This window comes from Alligator mississippiensis, chromosome 6 (genome assembly GCF_030867095.1).
Source record: "Alligator mississippiensis isolate rAllMis1 chromosome 6, rAllMis1, whole genome shotgun sequence".
Classification (NCBI taxonomy): domain Eukaryota; kingdom Metazoa; phylum Chordata; order Crocodylia; family Alligatoridae; genus Alligator; species Alligator mississippiensis.
Window position 1 is genome coordinate 3,009,187 of NC_081829.1, and position 24,119 is coordinate 3,033,305.

At 51.8% G+C, this 24,119-nt stretch overlaps 1 protein-coding gene across 2 annotated transcripts in view; it reads right to left on the reverse strand.

Moving 5' to 3' along the window:
- The window catches only part of RPS6KA1 (ribosomal protein S6 kinase A1), a 51,902-nt gene extending 28,484 nt beyond the window's left edge, over positions 1-23,418 (reverse strand). Inside the window, exons 1-2 of one of the 2 annotated variants that reach the window (XM_019488927.2) lie at positions 23,272-23,418; positions 13,488-13,529 (exon numbers count right to left, since the gene is read on the reverse strand). In XM_019488927.2, coding sequence (XP_019344472.2) covers positions 13,488-13,529; positions 23,272-23,400 — 171 coding nt within the window. In that variant the 5' untranslated portion in view covers positions 23,401-23,418. The remainder of the gene's footprint in view (positions 1-13,487; positions 13,530-23,271) is intronic. The other variant, XM_019488928.2, reaches the window with a different exon arrangement.
- Between the last annotated feature and the right edge of the window lie 701 nt (positions 23,419-24,119).

The window sequence follows — 24,119 nt, forward strand, 5'->3', positions numbered from 1 at the left end:
AGGAAAGGGGCTAGCAAATGACTTCCAACCAGAAGAGAACGGGGCCTCAAGGAGAGACTTTTGCACAGAGGGGGTTTTAGACCCAAGAGAGAAGTGAGCTTGAGGAAGCAGCGAGGTGGCCTCAAGTAACAGGTTTTACTTCTCTGAACTAGAAGGGAAGGAGGGAAGGAGGCGAGAGGAAGCAAGGACACGCTTTCAAACAAAGTAGCAACAAATAGGAAGTAAAGCCACAGAAAGTGCAGGCAGCTGCTGGATTCACAGCTGTGGGAGACTACCCACATACCCCTGCTACTCCAGCCCAAGCCGCCTTGGGAGACTGAACGGCGTCTGCTCCCGTTTCAATGCTGGCCCCCCTGCCCCGCAAGAGCGCAGGGCTTGAGCCTTCAGCCACTGCACACCCCAAAAGAAAGAAAGAAATAGATAGATAAAAAAATTGAACTCTTCTCTCCCCAGAGAGTCTTCACATAGGAACAACTTAAAAGTAATAGCAATTTGCTTTATTTAGGCAGCTAATTGCTCCCTCCTCAGCCAACAGGAGGGGAGATTTCCCCGGAGCTTTCAAGCACTTATTTTGCCAGGAAGAGTTTCACGTTGCCTTCAGTGCTAGGAAACGCTCGTTGCCTGAAGACAGTCGATTGTGGTCCTGAAGGAGTCCTCCCCGTGGTGTGCAGCGTGCATGGACAAGCGATCCTGTTTACTGAACCTTTGAGAATTTGTCTTCACTAGATCTTAAAAAAGAGGGTGCGGTTTTTTCTCGCTAGCCACATAAGCTGAACACATGGTAGCTACAGGGGTTGAGAGTCTCAAGTTGACAAGGCAGTTTTCACTAAAACTAGGCGAAGTTCCCTTCCCCCAAAAGCAACTATGTCCAAAGAAAAAATCAGGTTAAGTAGGATGCTTTGGCAAAAGTACATCCGTTTCATATTGTTTGGGGGGGTTCCCCTCCCCAAAAGTACAAACAGATTTTTTTTAAAGTGCTTTTTCATTTTGAAACAGATTGAAAGGGGCTGGAAAGCCTAGAATGAAAAAAAAAAAGAAACGTAGATACTGGACCTAACTTTCAATGTATGGTGTGTTTTAAAGCCAGAAGAGAGAGAAGAAAAATACCACCACATGCCATAGGCTTTTCCTAACTGTGGTTTCACACATTTCCAGGTCAAGGTAAGCCCTGGACTCCCATGTAGCAGAGCAAGATGAATGTTAACAGGGTCGTTGCCACATAAACCCCTCATCCACATTCGAGTGTTAAAGTTATAACCCCCTTATCTCTCTGCTAGCAAACACGTGCTTCAAGGGTGGGTGAGTCTTCCTGCCTCCCACAGAGTTGAGACAACTGCTTTTCTAAATTTTAGTTCAGATACCAAACTCTTAAAAAGAAGCTAGTTGTGACGAAAAGAGGGGGAGGGAGAAATGTGTAGACTCCTGTATTTTTTCTGGATGGGCAAAAAAGGAGACTTGCTTGCGTGCACTCTTTAAAAGGAAAACCCCAGCATGTGAACGCAGACAGCTTCTTACCGTGAAGGAAAAAAAGGGAGGTACCCTTCTTGCCACACAAGTGGCTTGCTCTGCGGTAGCTCTACACCTGTGCAGCAGCTGCCTCCGTGCTGCTCCCATGTTGGGATTTATTCCCTGGTGAGTAGTTACATGCCTGCAGTGCCTGGATTTGCTACTCATCCTCCTAAACGACACCGCAGCAGGCCTGTTCGCTCCAGTTAGAGAGCTTACTATAACCCTCTCTCCTTTTCACTTGCCAGGGTTGCAGCCCTAGTCCCCATCCCCACCAGGATGAGCAATAGCATACCACTGCAAGGCAGGAAGAGCACGCAGGGCAAGGAGAGGTGGTTGCGGAGACAGAAGTCTCTTGTTAGTCAACACACAAGTGAAAGAGCGCTGGAGCCTTCAGGGGTGGATTCCTGCCTATGAACTCAGATTAAGCACTACTAGCCTGAAAGAATGAGGAGGAAGGACTGAGAATAGCACGGCTATAGGAAGAGGCACCTTTCACTCAGCATGGCCTCCAATGAAGAGAACAGCTGCATTACGGCGCCCGAAGGAAAACACGCATAGGTTTCATAGCAAGGCTTTGTCAGACGTCAGCAAAGGCGCCCCATTTCCGTAGGAGCGCAGGGCACGCTCCGGTGTCACGTACAGCACCTGAACCAAGAAGGGAGAAGTCGGTCATTCCAGGTTTCGACTGGATCAGAAACCTGGCTCAAGGTTTTGTTTCCCTACAAACTCTTAGGAATAAAGTACTGCTTAGGTCCCCGTGCTGCAGCAGTTCAGGAGCTCTTGATATTAAGGAGACAAACCACACATTTTGTGCAGAAGTCCTATGTTTTCAGTCTGATGCACTTCATCTATAGGAAAACCCATCGCTTTGGGCCCAGGGCACGTGGAGTGTATAATACTGGAAACATAACTGCTTTTTCAGAGAGGAATTTGACATGTTCCAAGTCAAACTCACTCCCTTGAATGACTTTTCTGCCAGTCCAGTTAAAATTATGTAGGCATCACTTTAACTGGGTGTGCATATGAAAGAGCCAAACTGAGACACCTGGTTGTAGCCCCTTTTTCATGGCGTTTGGACACTCACTCCCTCCTTTCTCCCTCCCCAAGCTCTCCAGTGAAAAAGTTGGCTATTTTTATCATCAAGAAAAAGCCGAATATCTTATTACACAGAGGACTGATCGAGTTGTCACAGGAAGGAAATGCACACAGCTGTAAAGTCCTGGAGGCTACAAATAGATGCTTGTATTCACTCTTGAGCAAGGAGCGGAAAGCAGCGTGACAGCAAGCATGGACCAGCACGACTTCCAAGCAAGGAGCCTTGGGATGGACTGACATATGCCAAGCGCTGGCAGTCAGGGGACAAATACATGTCCTCGATGAATCAGTCCCTGCCACTGATGTTACCCCCCAAGATTTGGGCCCAGGATCATACAGGCCAATAACTGTTCATGCCAGCAGGTGGCAGTCTTAAATCGCTTTAAAAGCAGCGGCAACCTTTGCAGTGTCTGCTAAAGCAAGGCCAGAGGACCCATTTTACAGCGGCCTCGTGGCAAGATTCAGCATCTCTGGAAATAGATTTGTTAAATCCCCTCATCAGCAGATCAATACCGCCTAGGGAACAGCTGCAGCCCAGGGCTGGAGGGAGGAGGCCACAACCCCCTGCAACGTTGATGGCCACAATCCCACGCGAGGTCTCAGGGCAGAAGCTCCGTATTCAACCCAAATCCCCTGTAGTGCATAATGCTCCCTCCAGCTGGGCCACGTGAGCCACGGCGCTATGCCGGCAGGAATGCTAGTGTCCCCCCAAGTGGCCTTCTCTTTTCTAGAAGAGAAGCTGCAGCTTGTCACGGATAATGGGAAACGGGTGTCTTGGAAACCTGAAAGAAGATACAGAAGGTTCTTGAGACTTGTTTGAGACTCAGCGACACCACGACTAGAGAAAGCAGCTTCCCATCCTGTCCCTTTCCTCCCGCTTGCAAGTTTGGAGTGATCCTTTCAAGGTGCTGCCAGCCACGCCTGGCTGGGAACAGCTGGCAATAAGGTCAGCCCTGAACATACAACTGCAGGGAGTGTTTATTCAAGCACCCACCTTAACAGCTTGCTTGTGCCAGAGCAGTGCTAGGTGCAAAGTCCTGCAACAAAAGTGAGGAACTGTAGTGGAAAGTACCTGCAAATGCCTGCAGATAAGGAAAGGCCTGAGCGACTGATTACACACCTTTGGAAGGGAAGTTGCCCTCCATTTTAAGAAAGCCTGAAGGATAGACTTTGAATTGTGCAAACTGGCACTACTTGAAGAGGCAACAAGGTCAGGCTGGTCTCAAATTCAGTTGTGCAAAGCAGGATAAGGAAGATCGCAGCCTGATTCTTCCTGACGAGAAACGTTGGGGAATTATTCTTCAACACCCGTACGGCAAAGCTAGGCTCAGTCTGGACATGATTTAGTTTGTCAACTTTCCAGCCCTAACTGGAGAAACAGCGCCTCTGAAGGCAATGGGGAAAAAGAAAAAAGGAGTCTAACACTAGCTGCACGACTAGAACTGAGACTAGTTTGGGAAATTAGCCAAGTGCCTCCGTGGGATGTGGAATTTATTTCATCGCAAGAATGTAGGAATGCCATAATCCTCCCACAACAGGCAGAGAAGACAGCGTTCCTTGCAGGACGCTTAAAGAATGTCCTTTGGCCCCGACAGATCTTGCCTAGGTTATCTAGCTGGTTTAGCCGTGTGCATGCTTGCACACACACGCTCGCCACCGTCCTCCTGCTCTCCCACCCTCCTGCAGCTCGGAGAGCTACTGCAGCGGGTAGATGAATAAGTCATACAGGAAATTAAGCAAGCCCAGGTTCCCCACTGTTCCCATCGGCTCAGACGGCGAGATCTCCCCGGAACAGCGTAGAGCGGGGCCGAGCGATACGAAGCATTGATAAGAGCAGATGAGCTGGCACACTCTTGCCAGGCTGTGACATGATGGCAGACGCCTTGTCGGTAATGCTCCTAGAAGCCATGCTGTGAAATTCAACCCACGGCCAGAACATTATTCCCTTCGTTGCTGAGCAGCTGAAGGAAGAGGATGCAGGACTTTGGATAGGGTGGACTTAGACCTGGTAAGGGCCCAGCCAGTGCTGGGAAGATAGTGAGGCTTGAAAACAGTAACAGCAAGTGGGTTTTGCCTGGTTCCTCTCAACTGGGAACTTTCACTTCAGATAAGTTTTGCAGTCTCCAATTCCCTTCCTGGCAAACAAGAGCTGGAAGCTCTCTCAGCATTTGCAGAGCAAACTGCACCTTGGCACAAGCTGACCCCCTCCCTGCAAAGGAAGTAAATTCTGATATGTTCAGCGCTGGTCAGGGAGGCTAGAAGCAGACAACACGCTCACTTGGACCTTGCACTGTTCAGTATATAGGCCAGCAAGAAGGCTCTGATGGCAGCAACATTGAACATGACTTGCCCCTTTCATTTTTTGTAATCAGATACTTCACATCTAGGCCAGCCTGTACTCAAGCTTTTCAGTTAAATGCCTTGCTTCTCTTAGCCCAGTGAATCAATACTCAGATCACAATGCCTGTTTAACAGGGCCCTTTTATCTTCCTTTTATCAGCCAATTTGATATTCCTGAAGCCGAGTTACAAGCTACAGCAACATCTTATTTCCAACAGAGTCCTGCAGAATGCATTACTCGACTGGGCTCCGTTGCAATATGGCTCCATCAGCAGAATAGAAATCCTTTGACATTAGGCTGAGTTGTGGCGAACGGGACTTGTGGGGAGATCAATTAAATAAAAGTTTGATTGTCTCTTGAAACCGATTCTGCAGCCGTCATTCCTCCAGGGAGGTCATGGATCTTACAACGCCGGCCATTAGCGTCCAAGTCTAACGAAGCGTGGTTAGAAGAGGGACACTGAACGCTCCTGTTTCAGTTGCAAGCCTGTAGTGCGAGTTGAGCTAGAATTGGGAAGGTAAAAGATGTCATGCTGCTGATCAAGATGGTGTTTTTGCCTCCAAGCATCATCACAGCAAGAAATGCAAGGGTGGGCAGGGTATTTGTTTGCTTGTTTTTGAGCACAGCGGTCCCTAGTCCCTTTGCTGAGAGTCCACAGAAGGCGAAGGTCTGAACAGTTTTTACTAAGGACTAGTGAGCCATGATGAAGAGAGTCACGGCTATAACATACAAGCGCTGTACAGAAGAGGAGCTAATGCAAAGTCTGAGCTTATTGTTTGCATATCACCCTATTCACCTGGCACAAGCCTGTCTGCCCAGTTGCTTTCTGTGCCGTTTCACTGCCACGGGCTCTTTCAATCAGATTCTGTGGCTGGCATATGACTTCTTAGCATTGCCTTTGACAGCTGGCAGAACACAGCGAGGGGACAAGCCATTTTGATTTCACCTGCAGCGACTGTCAGGGGAGAGGGCAGGGAGATATTTCCCACTTGTAAAAAAAAATAAATGATAATAATAATAATAATAATAATAATAAACGATGCTTTGCTTCCATAAAAAGCCAAACGTCTCTAACACTGTGAAAGCTTCACCGAGTTTGGTATCTTGATAGCCAGCATTAAAGCCAAGTGACCCTCTGGTATCTTTAGTGTGCAGGGCACAAAAGCACGCGTTCGTAGCATACACCTGTTCAGTGTCACATGCTTTAATCTTCAGCAAAAACATTTCAGAGATCTGGATCTGGCTCCACCAGGGTCTCTGGAAAGTTTCAGGACTCGAATGGCTTTGAAAAGTCGTTAGCTGTGTTAGTCTGAAGTCAGGCACAAGGCAGGGTACATTTGTTTTGGGCAGCATCAGCTAACAGGCCCAGGCCAAGGACCTTTGTTTGAACAAACGTTACCCCGGAGTTATTCAGTTTCTTCCCAGGACACCGGACTTCTGCTCAGACCCTTCCCCAGCCTTGCCTCCCCACCACGGCCACAGCGACAGGACGTGTTCGCCCAGGGAAGGGCCAGTGCCAGCATCTCCAGCCCTACTGGGGCGAAGCGCAGAGTTTGTGCCAGCTCGGTCACGTTTCCTTCCTAGTCCGCAGGCTGATTGATGAGAGTGCCTCCCCAAGATCAAACGGCACATGCAAGCAGCTCCCTCTGCGAAAGTGCCAGTCTGTCCTCAAAACAGCAAAGCTGAACAGGCTCAGGGAATGCAGAGGATGAAGGGCCAGAAGGAGGGACCCTGCTGCCTTGACATGTTCAAGCCTCTCTCTTCTCTGCCTCCCTGGGAGAAGGATGGCGTCAGAGCCACAGCACATCAGTGACGCTTCCTCAGCGGCTAGAAAGCAGAGTAAATCGAATTGCTCGGAGACAGGCGGAGGCCGCTACGGTGAATCCATGTTCAGAAGAAAGGAGGGAGGTGGGGGGTGGAAAATGCTCCCAATTTCGGACTGAGCTGTCAAGCTAGCCGTGTACAGTCCTGGGAGGGCGAGCGTTGCCAGCCGTGCCGCTAACGCTGCTGCATTCCTCGTGTGCGAGTCCTGTAAACCGACCCCTGCTCAATTATTCATGCAAGCCTGCAGTTCGGGGGCCAGGCTCCTCGCACAGGCGGTTATGTTTCTAATAGCGCGGAGAACCTCGTCATTACCCAAGGCCCAAGCTTGCCGAGGACGCCAGCAAACACCCTGGCAGGGATACAGCCAGGCGCCTGTCAGGCATAACAGGCCCATTAAGAGCATGATCACTTGATTACTTTAGCCGATGAGTAAGGAACAGCCAGTTTAAACAAAGGGCTTTAACTGTGGCAGGATGAACATGCAGAGACTAAATAAGGACTGAAGCACCCACCGGTTCTGGGTCTGACCAGAGAAAAGCCTCATGCTGTCCTCTTGCTGACCTGCTCAAATAGCAGGTCCCATCCAGTTCTTTCAGAGGCCCTGACGAATGCACCTTGCATCAACCTTTGCCGGGCTGCTGGTGGGTGACGGGACAGAGAACGGAGCTGCCGAAAAGCAGGATCAGACGCCCCGACTCACTCCGGGAGAAAGCTGCAGCAGCTGCACAAACAGGCTGGGCCTCTGCCCCAACACAGGGGAGGGGAAGGGACTTTAGGTTTGCGTGGTTTTGAAGCCTTAGTTTTAAGAGGCCAGGATTAGAGCAGCCATCCAGTATTGGCAAGGACCGTGGGGCTGGGCATCCCTTCTGTCAGCAGGATTTGTGCTGAGACCGGAACGATAAGCCACTTCCAGCAGCGACAGCACATACAGTCGGCAGAGCTGGGCTCCACCATCTCCGGTTCAGGAGGCCTCGGTCAGCAGGGGCCGCGCGTGTCTTGGCCCAGCGTAGCAAAGTGCGTGCCGGTCTGCCTGGCAAACGTCCTTCCTCTGCCAACGAGCAGCAGGAGCCTCTGTGTCCCTTTCCTCTTGTAGCCGCACCAGCCAGCTTTCAGGGGCAGCCCCTGCTACCAAACAGAAAGAAGCACGTCCATCTGGGAGGAAACGAGCAGGGCCTTGAATTAAAGGAGGCAAAGGGATCAGTGAAGTAGACTGGGAGGTATCCTGAGCAGAGCTTGGACTGGGGCAGAGGATGATTACTTATGTAGGGCAGCTTAGATTTCATAGACATTAGGGCTGGAAGGGACCTCGGAAGATCATCGAGTCCAGCCCCCGCCCAAAGGGCAGGAAGTCAGCTGGGGTCATAGGATCCCAGCAAGATAAGCATACAGTTTGCTCTTGAAGGTGTTCAATGTAGGCGCTTGAACCACCTCCGGTGGCAGGCTGTTCCAGACCTTGGGGGCTCGGACAGTAAAGAAATTCTTCCTTATGTCTAGCCTGAAACGATCTTGTAGTAGTTTACGACCGTTCAACCTAGTCGTCATCCCTTGGGGCGCTCTGGTGAACAAACGTTCCCCCAGATACTGGTGGTCACCCCTGATAAACTTATAGGTGGCCACCAGATCACCCCTGAGCCTGCATTTTCCAGGCTAAAGAGCCCCAGGGCTCTCAGCCTGTCATCGTAGGGTCTGCTTCCCTGACCTCTGATCATGCGCGTGGCTCTCCTCTGGACTCTCTCAAGCTTCTCCACATCCTTTTTGAATTGTGGAGCCCAAAACTGGATGCAGTACTCCAGCTGCGGCCTTACAAAGGCCAAGTACAAGGGAAGAATGACGTCCCGGGATTTGCTTGAGAAGCATCTATGGATGCAAGCCAGCGTTTTGGTCGCTTTACTAGCCGCAGCATCGCACTGCAGGCTCATGTTCATCTTGTGGTCAATGATGACCCCCAAGTCTCTTTCTTCCATAGTGCTAGCCAACATAGCACTGCCGAGCCTATAAGGATGCTTCGGGTTTTTCTTCCCAAGGTGGAGAACCTTGCATTTATCGGTGTTGAACACCATCAGATTCTTGCCTGCCCACTTGCTGAGCCTGTCCAGATCAGCCTGGATCACCCGCCTGTCTTCTGGTGTGGATGCTTTGCCCCAAAGTTTGGTGTCATCTGCGAACTTGGCCAGTCCGCTTCTGACTCCAGTGTCCACATCATTAATGAAGATGTTGAACAGTATGGGTCCAAGGACAGAGCCCTGGGGGACCCCACTGGTCACAGGACACCACGATGAGTGACTTCCATCAATGACTACCCTCTGGGTCAGACCACGGAGCCAGTTTTCCAGCCAGTGGATCGTGGAGGACCCAAGGCGACAATTGGCCAGTTTCTCCAAGAGGTGATCATGGGAAACCAGATCGAAGGCTTTTTTGAAGTCAAGATATATGACATCAATCTCTTCTCCCTTGTTCAGGTGATAGGTCACCTGATGTGGGTTCAAAACCCCTTCTGTCTGGGCTGAGGGTGGAGGGGACATAAAACCTGGTTCTCCCACTCCCTGCTTAACTACCCTAACCAATAGGCTAATCAGCTAAAAGGTGAAAGAAGCTATTGCCTTCTCCTCTGTCAAACAGTTGTGTCATTTGGGGGACTTACATGAGGACTAAGTGACTTCCTGGCTGGAATTAGATCACAACAGAGCACAAGTGGCCAGAGTGGCCACTGCATGGTCAGGACAACTCTTCATCTCAGTGCGGTCTGACTTCTGGTGCCCCACTACATGCCAGTTATGGCTCCTTGAGTGTGCAACAGCTCAGGCAACTGGTGCGAGAGCCAGTTCAGCCATGGAGACCAGGTGCGGCACTGATGTACCTGCCGTGCTCAGGCGCTGCCTCTCCCCTGAGGCTCCAAAGGTCTCTTGCAGGGTTGAGCTGAAGACTGCGAGGGTTGTTCAATTGCTTTCCCTGTTTTCCACGAGGCATGATCATTATCGCCTGGAAAATACTGTGATAGTTCCTGCAGTCTGCCTTAGCACTGCTTTCAGAGAGCAATGAGTGGGCATAGCCTCTGCACTGTACGTCAGCTCCTCTACTGCTCATTATGAAGTGATTTCACTAATTGGGTATTGTTGTTCCATGCGTAATTCCTTGCACTTAGTGCCTCTCAAGTGTGCTACCTGCCCTCAGCTGAGCACGTTAATCAGGGTTTTTAATGCAGGCTCCTTAAAAGGGCTGAATTCAAGTTCTTTGCGACTCCTGTTAACCAGCTGTGGAATCACCAGCCCCCTGAGGAAGAACCCATCCAAGCCAAGCTGGCAATTAGACAAGCTGAAGAGCAGGTAAGTGAGCGGGATTTGCCACTCAGCCAATCCCGACACTGCCAATTAGTTTCTCTGAAAGGCCCCTCGGGCCCAGCCCCCCAGGCATCTCCATTTCCCAGAGCAAGCTGTGAAGTTGGTCCGTAGCAGCAGAAGCTGGTTCTGTGCCAGGCAGGGGGAAAGCCCTTGCAGGCACGAACTCCACAGTGGAGGGAGCTTCCTGCAGTCTGAGCATCTGCGCTGAGCTCATACCGATAAGCGAACCAGTTCAGGAAGACAACGGGATTAATCCAGAGACTGCTGTGGAAAAGATCTCCCCTGATCCAGGGTGTAGCTTGCGGCAAGTCAAAGGAACCGGAGATAAAAGGGGAAATGGTGGCCTCTTAACCTTGCTTCTTCAAAGCAGTTTAGCTGGCTGGCGGGGGGTGCCCTGGACATGGTGGGGTTAGCCGGTACTATTCCACAAGCCATCAAAGAAAGCCCTGTGCCACCGATACAAAACACTGCCAAGTGACCCAGAATCCCATAGGAGCGTATTAACTCCCTCGCACTGGCGGCGTGTGCTGTGGTCTGTGCAAAAGCCCCATTGCATTTTTAATACTGGCCTTTATAGGAATAGCAGCACTGGCAGTTACAGCCTTCCTTAAAGGCAACACACATCCATACAACCCTCTTTTTCTAAAGCTCCCTGCTCTGCTCAGCATCTCCCAGTGCTGTGGATGTGAACTGGATCATCCAACAGACTGCAAGTTTCTTGGGGCAGGGACTGAGACTGTACAACACAGAGCAAGCACAACTCCGGTTGGATTCGGGCTCATTTATGCAGCACAGGGCTTGTCGTCTTAGCCCGTGGGGGCCTCACAAGGAGGATTTGAAGGCTGAAACAGTGCGGTTTTCTTTGCTTCTTCTTAGCATTTCCCTAGCTACAAGAGGGGGAAGGAGGTGTGAAGTCAGAAGCGGAGGTGTGGACCCCCTCCCAGCACCACAGCCCCATGTCAGGGATTTCCAGTGTACTCGCAGAACGGGCCCAAGACATGGTGCTCACAGGGACATATGATCACAAGCTTTGATGGATTCCTGCCATTGAGAACAGGAAGAAGAGCCCCGGCATGCTGTGAAACGAAGCGTGCATCCTTGGCAGGGTACCAGGCGAGATGCAGCTACAATCTCAAGAGGCATCTGCCTGTGACCAGTGGAAAAGGAGGCTGCCTCTCGCCCCAAGCAGGCACCCTCTCAGGGGGACAGGAGAGAAGCACACCCTTGCCACGCAGTGTCCCACAGTGACACGTTTAGTAGTTCTTAGCATGACGCCAAAACATACAATGATCGCAAGATGCGTCTTAGAGCTATAAGAGGGCTGATGCTTTCTCAGATGTGGGGGTGCAGAAGCGAAGCAATTCAGTCAAGGTCACACTGCAAGGCTGTAGCAGAGCTAAAGATATATACAGACTCCTCGTCATGTCCACTGAACACTTCACTGGGCTCCGAGCAAAGCAGCATCAGCATCAGCCTTGTCTCAGAGCCAGAGGGAAGGAGAGGAGAGCTACATATGAGCAATACAAGATGTGTCCCTAAATCCGGTGAGGTTCCTACCTGCAAGGATAGAAGGCTTCACCCCTTGTTTTTGTACCACAAATAGAGATTGCATCTCTGTGGGAGAGGCCGCACCCATCTGTGGGTTTTGACTAACCCCTGTTGTCTGCTGATGAAGGCTGTTTTTAGCAGTCATCATCACAGAATTAGCAGCAAGAGGGTAGCAAATAAAGGCCCAGAGTAAGGCGCCTGCTAGTGCTGCACCTCTTCCCCTTCAATGGATCCAGATTAGCAAGGCACGCAGACAAAGGGGAAATTCTCTCCCTTAACTCCTCTGGGGGCCAGCATCAGCTGAAACTCGGGACACGAGGAAGTGTCTGTGGAGATTCTTCTGCCCACTTGCAAGCTTTCCCTGAAGGTTTTAAGCTGGTTAAGGCATTTCAGAATTCACTTTGCAGTTCAGTAGCAGGTACTTCATGGTTCCTGTTTAGCAGAAGAGCGTTCACACAAGGTTTACGAAGCTGTTCTGGCAGGACCGTGTGAAGACAGGTTTCAAACAAACTTGTAAACTGCTGAGCACGGACTGGGCTGTTCTTAGCCATGCCTCGGGCATGCAGACCAGGGCAACTCCAGAAAGACTCAGGGCAAGGCACTAGACTACAGGGCCCTTGGGCTCCATTCCCAACTGCAAGTTAGGGGCCCTTAGGCAACCATTTCCCTTCTCTGCCTCAGCTCCTCCCCTGGAGAGTGGCATCTGCTGCAGAACCGCACAAATAATGGGAGGTGTATGGCTCAGAAGCTGGGAGAAAGCTTTATTAAGCTTCAGTCACCTTGGGACACAAGCCTTATAACCTCATTTTCTCTAAAGCTGAGCTCAGAACTGAATCCATTAGGTTTTTGTGCAATGCGCCACCTTCAAAGAGGCATCCCAGTCATTTTAAAAACCATTTGGGTAGCGAGAGCTGCTGTCCTTCGGATGCATTTAGAGAAAGACAGCTCAGCCATGTGTTTGAAGATGAAAGAAGCAAGTCTTACAATGAGCCTTCAAAAGCCAAGAGGAACTGAGACAACAGGAAAGGAATTTAGCTCTGCAACCCACCAACAGACAACCCTATCCTTAGCAGAGATGGACAGGTTACAGTAGAGCTTGCTATGCCCGACCACATATTAAGGCCACACCAGACTGGCGAGTTGAAGAGAAACCAGAGTGGTCTGGTCAAGGCGCTAAAACCATATGAAAAAACCAAGACACAGTGAAGAAGTGTTTCCTGATATCCAGTCTAAGCCAACCTTGCCCCAACCTCAAACCATTGGTCCGTGTCCTGCTCCTTGCAGCAAGAGAGAAAAGGTGTTCTCCTGCTTCTTTATGGCAGCAATTCAGGTATCTGAAGGCTGCTATCATGTCCCCTTTTCCACAAGCTAAACATGCCTATTTCCTTCAACCTCTCCTCATATGACTTACCTTTCAAGCCCCTTTATCATTTTTGGTCGTCTGCCTCTGGACCCTCTCTTGCTTCTCCATATCCTTTTTAAAACTCGGACCCCAAAACTGCACATAATACTCAAGATGAGGCCTAACCAGTGCCAAGTAAAGAGGCTCTATCACCTCAAGTGTCTCACCACTAGGCCCCTCTCCAGGGCATTTTGAAGCAGCTCTTTAGAGTGAGCATCTGAGATGCTGAATTTGAGAAGAGTCTGAAAGAGAGAGCAGGGAAGAAAGGAGGCAGGCACATGCATTTGACCCTACCCAGGCCCCTCTACCACACACATTTACTTTCTTTAAGCCACCCCTTTCCCCCCTATGGAAAGGGTGGTCTGGTCGGCTCTGCAATACAACTCCCACATAGTAGATATTTAAGACTGGGATATACTGCGATTGTTACCTTTGATGGATGATTCCCTCCTTCTGGCGCAGCCTGTCCATTCTGCAAAGCAAAGGGATCCTGGATTAAGGAGTGTCAGCAACGAGCTCTACCTGCGCATCAGAAGCTGTTTGATAACTGATATGGCGATACGGCACTTGCCACATCTACCTGGCATGAGAGATGGAGGGGATCAAACACTCAGCGTTTCAAACCAAATGAAGTTGCTCACAGGTTTCTGGCTGTATTTTGGTGGCAGGTTTCCCTGCAAGATGGCACAAGCAAGTGACATTTCGAGATTCAGCATGCCTGCAAAGCAAGGGCTAGCCCGGTGTCAGGTTGAACTAGAAGGGGACCTGCTACTGCTTTATCCCCTCTGGCCGGCAGGCAGATCTCAGTGACTACAGAGCCTGGATACAACCATGCACTGCATGAATCCCAAGCCAGGAGGGACACCGTTACTACGTAAATGCATTTTAAGAAAGGCTGAAAAGTAATAGTAGTTACATCACTGCTGACTTTGCTCCATGGAGCTTCCACCCCAGCTGCTTGACTTCAGTTACTTTTGGCCTTTTGTAACTCATGAAGCATTATCCTGCTAACCAGGCTTCTGCACTGAGGGCACAATGGCTGAACACACATACAGGCACATGCGCTTGCAGCAGCTCAAATAGCAGAGGCACAAATTTGTGCTGGAAATTTGTGCCTTAGCACACGTGCCTAAACGTGCACTTTGGTGTGGGGCAAATTGTGCCACTTGAGGCAAATTGACCTTGCCCAGCTCCTCCCAGATCTGCAGTCAGGGGGAGCTGAAGGCTGGGGCTAGCACCTGTGCTGATCCCAGCAGTATAAGAAGCTGCCCTGGTGAGCAGCTCAGGGCTACTTGCCCTCAGGAGTTTGAGGCCTGGCCAGTTGATATAAGTTCATCACGGGGGCACAGAAGGGAATAGGTGAGTATTTATTCATCAAGGTGCCCCCAGGGGTTACAAGAAATAATGGCCACAAGCTAGCAGAGAGCAGATTTAGACTGGACATTAGGAAGAACGTCTTCACAGTTCGAGTGGCCAAGGTCTGGAACGGGCTCCCAAGGGAGGTGGTGCTCTCCCCTACCCTGGGGGTCTTCAAGAGGAGGTTAGACGAGTATCTAGCTGGGGTCATCTAGACCCAGCACTCTTTCCTGCCTATGCAGGGGGTCGGACTCGATGATCTATTGAGGTCCCTTCCGACCCTAGCATCTATGAATCTATGGGGACACTAGCCCCCTGTACCAGCTGGACTGCTGAAGCAGCCCTAACCTAGAGTGGCCCCTGCACCCTCTACCCACTGCAGCAGTCTGGCAGCGGGGGCTGCTGCCTGGCTGTGACCTGCTGTCACCTGTGACACCCCTTGGATCTGCAGCCCCATATCTGCCAGACCTGGACGGGGGCTGCCTGGGCTGTGGTACAGGCACTGCAGCAGAGCCTCCTCCACCTCTGGGCCAGCTGCCAGTGGCTGCACAATTGGCCTTTGTACAGCACTGCTGCCATGTGTGCCCCTGCCCTGTCACCTGTGCAGCTATCACCTGGAAGATGTGCTCATTGTGGTGGCCCGCTTTGAACTGTCGAAGCATGTCCTCCTGCCTCCAAATGGCCAGGAGGCCAGCCACCTCGTTTACCCTCCAGCTGGACCCCTGGTGCCAGTCCTGGGCAGGCTCCTTTGCCTGGGTCCCAGCACTTGACTTACTAGAAGGAATCCTGGTATTCCCTGTTTAAAAATTGCAAATTCTCTCATTAAAAAACCCAAATTCACTCTTCCATGATTAAAATGAAACACCACTATATCTAGATCGAGAGAGAGATCAGTCGGGCAATGGTTTATTGATATAGTTACAATTTTAAAGCAATTTGGAAGCCTATCGGTACCTTTATTATCATAATAAAATACATTCTAAATATCTATATGCTTTGGTGTTTGCTTTTGGTTTTTTTAATCACAGAAAAATAAGAGCTCCCCTGACCCTTTTGCTAACCAAGATGTGGGGACAGTTGCCCCTGCAGGCACAGCTCTCACCAGCAGGTCCCGTCATGTCTAATAGCTGGGCATGCAGGGTGTGAGATGTGGGGGGGATGTGGGTTTTGCAGGAGGGGGGTGGGAAGGGGTGTGTGTAGGGTGTGGGAGGGGTTGCGTCTGGGTGCGAGGGGATGTGAGGTTTGTGGGTGGGGATGTGGGGTAGGTTTGAGTGGGGGCTGCCATGTGCCTACCCCCCTGCAGCGCACAGCCCCTGGTGCTGGCAGCAGCAGCCAACCGGGGCACTGGGGTGCTTATAGCCTGCTGCAGGCACAGCCCCATGGTGGCACGGCACTGCCCAAGACCTGGGGGCTGCACATGGCAAACAGAGCTGGCCCGGCCCACTGATGCCCACCTTTGAAGAGCACGGGATGGCTCCTGCCACAACCAGGGATCCCAGCACTGCACCTGGGAGCTGTGGGTGGTGGCAGGAGCCTTCCTGGTCCCATCTAAAGGTGCATGCCAGTGGGTCGGGCTGGCTCTGTTGGCCATGTGCAGCCTCTGGGTCTCAGGCAGTGCCGCCCCACTGTGGGGCTGTGCTTGCAGCAGGTCATGAGCGTCCCAGGGGCCTGGCTGGCTACTGCTGCCAATGCCAGGGGCTGTGTGCTGCGGGGGGGTCATTGGACCCACAAACCCCTCCCCCACAAACCCCCTCAGAAACCCCACAGTACCCCCACCCTCACATCCCTGCTTACCAGGGACAGAACTTGGGTCTGAGACACTGGTTCCAGCCTTGCCCCACCATTATTTCCCCCAGCACGCTGAGGCAGCATGGTGGAGCAGCAGGAGCACGCAGCAGCCATAGAGATTTTCCAGGATGTTTTTTGGTACCGGGATTTCCCAGTATCAAACTGAGAGTCCATGCTGCAAATATGCAGTGTGGGGAACACTGTTTTTGTTCATGGTATGCCTCCTGTGGCATCTCAAACCGCACTGAGGTGCCGCAACAGGCATGTGCTTGCTCGTCCGGACATAGACTAGCAGTCTATAGTGACCAAAGGCTTCTCAAAACAGCTGGCTGCTCTGGGAATGGAAGTGGAGTCAAATTCAGCAAGATGCCAAACCTGTACGGATGAGCAGAAACGGGGAGAAGATGGGTGGGAAATGTTTGCTTAACCACGGATGCCTGGTGTTTAGAAGCTCAATGTGGGTGCTCTTCCAACAGATTTTTTGCATCTCAGTTTGGACTACAAAGCAATGATACTCATTTCACCTTCAGGGTCTTCATGGCCCAGTCAAAGTTATTTAGATGCCCAACATACTACTGAAAATCAATAGGGAATTAAGCACCTGCATGCCTTTGGGAATCTGGGCTTCAGCGCTTGAATGGCTGGGTAGTAAACATTGCAGGGGAAGTTTCAATCAATTAGAGCAAAAATAACTTTTCCAAGATTCGTACCAGGTGTTTAGAACGCCTACATTTTTTTAAAGTTAATCTCGCACACAAAAAGGGTGGGGGAGAAGAAAGCAAAAAGCTTGCATTTGTTTCATCTTCATATATGACTGAGAATCTGATACTATAAAAGCCTCCCTTTAATGCTCCAGAGGTTTTATTTCCACCACATCTAACAGGTATTTTAGGTTTCAGTTCTTCTACCTTCCACATTAGTTTTATTACATAGATGCACCAGCTTGTAGGCAACTCTTGACAAAGGGCTTTGCACTGGAGTAGAGCTGTCCAAGTTTTGTCTACTGCATTAAAGACTCTGAAGACAATTGCTGCAAGCCTCCAAATTTGTAGGTGCCCCCCCCACCCCATTAAGCATGTGCTGAGGAGCCATCCAATTCAATAAGCACAGACTTTGAGGTCTGTTGGAACTGCCCATCACATGAGCTGGCCCCGCGTGTGTGGGTCAGGGAGGCCAAAGCAGTACTTGTTTAAGTCAGCTGTTTAGAAAGGACTTGCTGATGTTTTGTTTCTTTTTGCACAGGTCTAAGGGTTTGACTTGCAAGGGGATTTTCAACCGCACAGAGTCAGAAGAAAGCAATGAGCAAACCACAGCTAAAGAGTGAGCCAGGTGCTCACGAGGCATTGCAAAAGCTGCTATTTATAAGGAAGGACTGTGGCCTTTGACTCACCAAAAAAATATTTAAGAAATGCAGCAAGATCTTATGTTTATGTATGTTCCTGGCACAGAAGATGGTGCCTCTGTCTCTGTGTTAGGGATAGCAAGACTTGGAAGTGCATTAGTGTTTATTGGCTTGGCTATCACACTACAAATAATAAATCAGCGTTCAAAATACATAGCTGTGTCCGGGATGTTTCTGCACAAAGAATCCCACAAGAGGTGGAAGCTCCCTTCTAAGCTGAAGAAAGTACTGCTTATTTAGCAGTCATTTGAGACCGGCTGAGCACGTCAGGCAGACAACCGGATTGAAATATGGGCTACCTATCGCTTTTGTTGATGCACACAACTCCAGGGTAATGGAGACCGGGATTTGTTCAACCTGGGACTCAGCTCTCGAAGAGCAGTTCTGCCTCCACAGTCCACAGGAGGAGGTAGAGGCAAGTTGGCCTTTGGGTTAAAGACAGGTCTTTGGGTGGCAGGCATTAGCCAAGCACAGCTGAACTTTGCCTGGAGCAGCACTTGAGAGGGAAGATGGTGTATCCCAGCGGCTTCTCTCCCTTTCCTAGTTTTTAGGGGCTGGAAGGGACCTTACAGATCATTGGGTTCAGCCCCCATGCACTTGGGCAGGAAAGACTGCTGGGATCAAATGACCCCAGCAAAATGGGCATCAAGATGTTTTTTTGAAGATTGCCAGGGTGGCTACCACATCTGGGAGGAGCCCCTTCCAAACCTTCAGCACTTGGCTTGTAAAGAAGTTTTTCCTTATGCCTAGCCTGAAGCGATCCTCAGGCAGTTTGTGCCCATTACCTGTAGTCCTCCCCTGGGAAGCCTTGGTGAATAGATGTTCCCCCAAGCCCCGATCTGTATCCCCGATATACTTAAAGGCTGCAACCCAGTCCCACCTGAGTCTTCTCTTCTCCAGGCTGAACAATCCCAAGTCCCTCAGCCTTTCCTCACATGTCTTGGTCTCCAGGCCTCTAATCATGCATGTGGCCCTCTGGACTCCCTCGAGTTTCCCCACATCCTTCTTGAAGTGCGGCACCCAGAACGCCGTACTCCAGCTGCGGTCTCCCCAAGGCCGAGTAGAGCGGGAGGACGACATCCTTTGCCTTGCTCGAGATGCCTCGGTGGATGCATACCAGTGTTTGTTTAGCTTTGCCAGTTATGGCATCGCATTAGTGGCTCATGTCCATTTTGCTGTCAATCATGGCGCACAGGTCTCGTTCAGTTGTGGTGCTGGCAAGCAGAGCCCTGCCGAGCCTGTAAGTGTGTTGTGGGTTATTTCTCCCCAGATGGAGCACTTTGCATTTCTCTGTATTAAATGACATCAGGTTGAGGTCTGCCCACTTCACGAGCCTGTCCAGGTCAGCCTGTGCTGCCAGCCTGTCTTTGAGCACGACCACACCCCCCATAGTTTGGTGTCATTGGTGAACTTTCACTCTGGGTCTACCTGTTTCCTAAGGATTTGGCAGGTACACAGGTGTGCTGCATTTCCACATACTTCCTCCCTATCAGGGCACACATATTCTGCCATACACTACTTGTGAAGGAACATAATCCTGCCCAGAAGCAGAAGAAACAAGGCCAGCACATGTTCCTGGGGTTGTTTCATGCAGGCTCATACCAGGAGCTCAACCTAGCCGACAAGGCCATTGTTCAAAACGCTGTATACCTTAGACTCGCTCAAGCAGCTTGCATCTTCCAGCCAAGTTTTTTCCTCTCCCACCCCAAGCCAAAACACCCCTTCACTTCCTCATTCGGTTGCATCTGCTGCAAGCTCCACTAGACAGGTACCCAACAGAACAGCCGCCTCTCCAGATAACACGTAAGCTCACTGCTGTATAGATACAGCTCAAACAGCTTGTGGGATTTTCTGGTTTAATGGCTTTGTCTTTAAAATGCCCTATTTCAATGCTGTATCCTTCATACCATATTACACACAAGCTATGCTGGACACCGCTCATGCTACAAACTGTTCTCTTAGGTTTAGGAACAAAGAGTTACCAAAAGATCTCATGGTGAGGCGACACAGAAAAAGAGCAGGGCTGGTGATAGCATTGTAGATAAAGACTTGGCAATTTCTAAAAAAAAAAAATAAAATAAAAAAACCAGTTTCTGACCTCAAATCTGGGGAATTTGGAAAGGGCTGCCACCGACTGGTCAAATAGGAGTTCACACTCCCAGAAGTGCAGCTCACCAGCATCTTGCTGGGAGTCGGTGACTTGTCTGTACAGCTTCTCTACTGGCTGTCACTGTGAGCAAACTGCAGATCAAGAAAGGATCCTGATGTGCCACCTGTTGTGTTAGCTGCAGATGCCACTTGCTCCAGAGATGCCTGACTTGCAAAGCTCATTTCTGAAAGGCAAGGCACCAGAGAGCCCCTTTTAGGCACACAGAACTCTAACCCCCCCGCTCCCCAGATGTTTTTCCAGAACGGTTTTCTGTTAAGAAAGCAGATGTATATAGTTATGTAACTCTCACCCTAGGCTGAACTTGGAGATATTTGTCTTAGGTCATCTTGCTTTTTAAATCTGTCATGCAACGTAAGCCTTAGCAGAGTCGAAAGGCAATATGCAGAACTAGACACAGCAGCCAGGGCGATTCTGAACCAAGATTTCTACCCTAGACCGGATCAGGAGAGACACAAAGCCTGCTCTCTTATTGCCATTAAGACAGCTACTCTCTCGTTAGTGCGGTCAGCAAAAGTGGAGCCTTGAACTAATGGCAGATTTGCTGTAAGGGGCGGGGGAAGTGGGGAAAGACATCCTTTGCTATTTCTGGAGCCCTGTTTCAACTAGTCACTCTTCAGAGGATTAAGACGTCTAAATAGGGTACCACAGCCAAAAGAAAGGAACCTCCTCACTAAAATGTTTCACTGTTCACTAAAATTAAGCCTGGCTGTACAAAGTCCTGACTTCCTCTAATGAGGATCAAGCCCTTAAGTCAGAAGTCTTTGCTAATTTGACACAACAAAAAAATGTTTTGCTGCCGTTGCCTTTGAAATCGAACTTGAGGACCTTGCTGTGGGTGGCTTTGAGACAAGAAACAGCCCTACTAAATAAAAAAAAAATTCAAGCAGACACAGCATGTGGGCTTTGCAGGACTAATAAGTTGGCTGCGCTGAGCTGGAGAAATGTATCAGAGATTGAGAGGGCATAGCCTCTTCCTTTATATTTCCATCGTTATTTTATGTATTATTCAGCAAAGATGCTTGAAAGAGACAGTCAAGCACAAATAGCTTGTGCTCGGCGAAGACGTGTATAATGGGCAAAATAATGAGGTTGAAGTTACCGGGGTTGGTTGTAACTTCACATCGGTTCCGCGGCTGTGTGTTTGTCTAATGAAACAAGAGTTTCAAGAAAAGCACTGCTGCTTTTCATTACTATGGTAATGAAGCCATTCAACTTTGCTTTCAAGTGCTGGCACGCTGTCCCAGCCGGAGCGCAGAACAGCGTTGCGAATCACAGGGGTAGAAGGTGGTGGTGTGAGGGGGGGATCGATCTGCCAGGGAGCTCCCCAGCACTGAAGCGTGCTCCACTTTGGCTCCCGGGGTGCAGTCGTCCCCCTTCCCAGGAGGCAGCTCAGGGCTCCACGCGGGAGCCCCCCAGCTTGCTGTGCCAAACAGGCCCGACTGCGACCACCGGAGAACCAGATTACTAACGTGACAGAACAATGGGGCTGATTTCTCCAGCGGCACCGTACTAACACCTCTGTGCCGTGACTCAGAGAGCAAAGGTTTGAGGAGGCCCATTTGTGGCAAGGATCCCAGGGGGATTTACGTAACTCACATTCCAGAAAAGTCTCTTCCATTTCTTAACTACCTTCCTGCCGTAGCAGGGACCACTTGCTTCCGCTGCCCTGGAGTAACCTCAGCCCATGCAGGGCATGGCTCAGACTCAGGTTTTCAATCACGGCCAGACAGATACTCCGCTGCCGCAGAGGGAACATGCTGACATCCGGCGCAGAAGATGGCAGTCAATCTTGGAGGCAAAACAAAAAGCTATTGACACCATCCATTCTGCAACGTGAGATCCAGCACATGGGTATACCTACCGCCTCTCGAGCTAGTTGGGATGTTAGCAAATGAACTCAGGCCTGCAGAATAAAATGATCCCGGAAGCTATAGGACTGAGTTTTAGAGATGCCAAGCGCAAGGGAGACCTTGCATTTTTGGGTAGGCTACCTGGGAGGCAATAGGCAAGAATGCGCCATTGCATTAGCTCCCTCTCTGCCCTGTTTCTCTCAAACTTCAGAGACCTCCAACCGCCAAATGCAGCAGACAAAAGAACCCAACCCCTGCAGACCAGACGCAGAGCATTGCCCGTGTTGGCACCGCAGCGAGACATTAGACACAAAAACACAGTCTGTCTGTAGGATCAAGCAGAAGTCTCACTCCTGCCAACAGCACTGGGCACGGATGTTCGCTTCTCCCCTCCCATTATTTTTATCGCGTCGTCTGGCTTCACGTGAAGCCTCCCAACTTAAAATTTAAAAAAACAGCCTAAAGCGCCGTCGTGTTTTACTGTGACGCTGTTATCTTGTGGATCTGTGCTGCCTCACCACAATGGGCAGGCCTGAAAGCACTCTGTGATATCAGGCAGGGAGATTGAATCGTTGCAGAATGAGTTCTCACTCTTTTCTCCCACCCTGGTGCGCACACGCATCCTAATGGCTCCAAAAGCTTTACGGCAGATGCTGGTAGCCCGCTGCAGGTGCCCGTCCAGCCCACGGCAGGTGGAGCCCCGTGACCCTGCTGCCAGGCAAGCGGGGTGAAGCATCCAGTCCAAGTCTTGCGAGGTGGCTGGTGAAAAAGCAGCTCTGACCACCCATTCCCCCTCCCAAACCTGCAAGACAGAGGAGTCTCTCTCAAAGAGTCGGGACCAGTCGACCTTAGTGAGAAAGCCTGCGAGCCCAGAGCACGACACTGCCGCGTCCAGGGGCAGCTTGCAAGATGGAAGAAACAGCATCCGGGCTTACGAAAAACCCCACGCGCGGCGACCGTGCCACGAAGAGGCCGATTCGCGTTCGCAGGAACCGGGCAAAGGAGCACGGTGGGACGGCACGGTGGTTGCCCACGCCTGCGCTTTGCCTTGGACGGTTCTGTGGTCTACGGCACCCTTAAGAGGGCAGACGGCATTCAAGTCCCTGAAGACCTCGATCGGAGGCCTGAATTAAGCGGGAGGGGAGAGCGTGCACCCGCGAGCGCCTCCCCGGGGCTTCTAGCCCCCCCGGAGATTCGCGAGACGTGCCCCGGTGCCAGCGCGTGTCCGCGAACACGCTCGGGAGAGGGGGCGGCGGGGGGCACCGCGGGCACGGCGAGACACGATCGCGCCCGAGGCAAGGACGCGACCCACCCCGCAGCAAGCGACTCGGCGCCGCGGGGGCCAGCCCAAACTCCGCTGGACGCGCCCGAGAGCCCGACGGCGGCCCGCGGTCAGGGTAGACGTCCTGCCCTCCGTAAAGGGAAGCGGGCGCCTCGGGGCGCACGCGGTGCTGGGGGCCGGCGACACACGGGCGCGACGCCGCCGTCCCTCCAAAGCCCTCCGGGAAGCGGGTGGGGGGCGGGGGTGAGAGGGGGTGTCCGCAGAGATGCGGGCAGAGGGAAGGGAAGGGAAGGGAAGGACAGGGCACAGCCCCTCCCTCCCGACCCTTTGTCCGCTGCAAACTTTCGCGGCGGGCGCGCGGCTCACCTCGGCGTCCAGCTGCACCAGCTCCTCGGCGGCGGCGGCGGCGGCGGGCCACGGGTCGCCCAGCTGCGCCAGCGGCATCCCGGCGGCGGCGGCGGCGAGCTGCTCGGAGCCGCCGCCCGCTGCCCCCATTGGGCACCGGCCTCCCCCGGCGGGGAGGAGCCCGGCGCCGGCCCCCGCACCTCCATTGGCTGCAGCCGGCTCCGCCCGGCCGGCACGGCGCCGCCCCCCGCCCCGCCCCGCCCCGCCCCCGGCCCCGGCGGAGCAGAGCGCGGCTGCCAGCCCGCCCGCCCTCCCGCCCGGGCGCCCTCGGCCTCGCAAGCTGCCGGGGGAGGGGAGCGGAGGGGAGCGGAGCGGAGGATGCTCGCACGTGGCCCCGCTACCGGCGACTCGCACGGGTCGGACCCGAGCGGGCTCATTCGACCTGGGACTCGTACAAAACCCTCTGGGTTTCTCCTGGCAGCGCTCCCGTCCCGTCGCGGCGCGCCCCGGCAGGCGGTGGGGAAGCGGACCCGCTGCACGCGTGCGTGCCCCCGGCCCCGCGGCACCCCGCGCACACCTGAACTGCTTTGGACCCCTCTCCCACCTGAATTGTTTTAGACTCTTCTCCCATCTGAATTTTTAGACCCCTCTCCAACCTGAACTGCTTTAGACCCCTCTCCTTAGACTGGACATTAGGAAGAACTTCACAGTTCCAGTGGCCAAGGTGTGGAACGGGCTCCCAAGGGAGGTGGTGCTCTCCCCTGCCCTGGGGGTCTTCAAGAGGAGGTTAGATGAGCATCTAGCTGGGGTCATCTAGACCCAGCACTCTTTCCTGCCCATGCAGGGGGTCGGACTCGATGATCTATTGA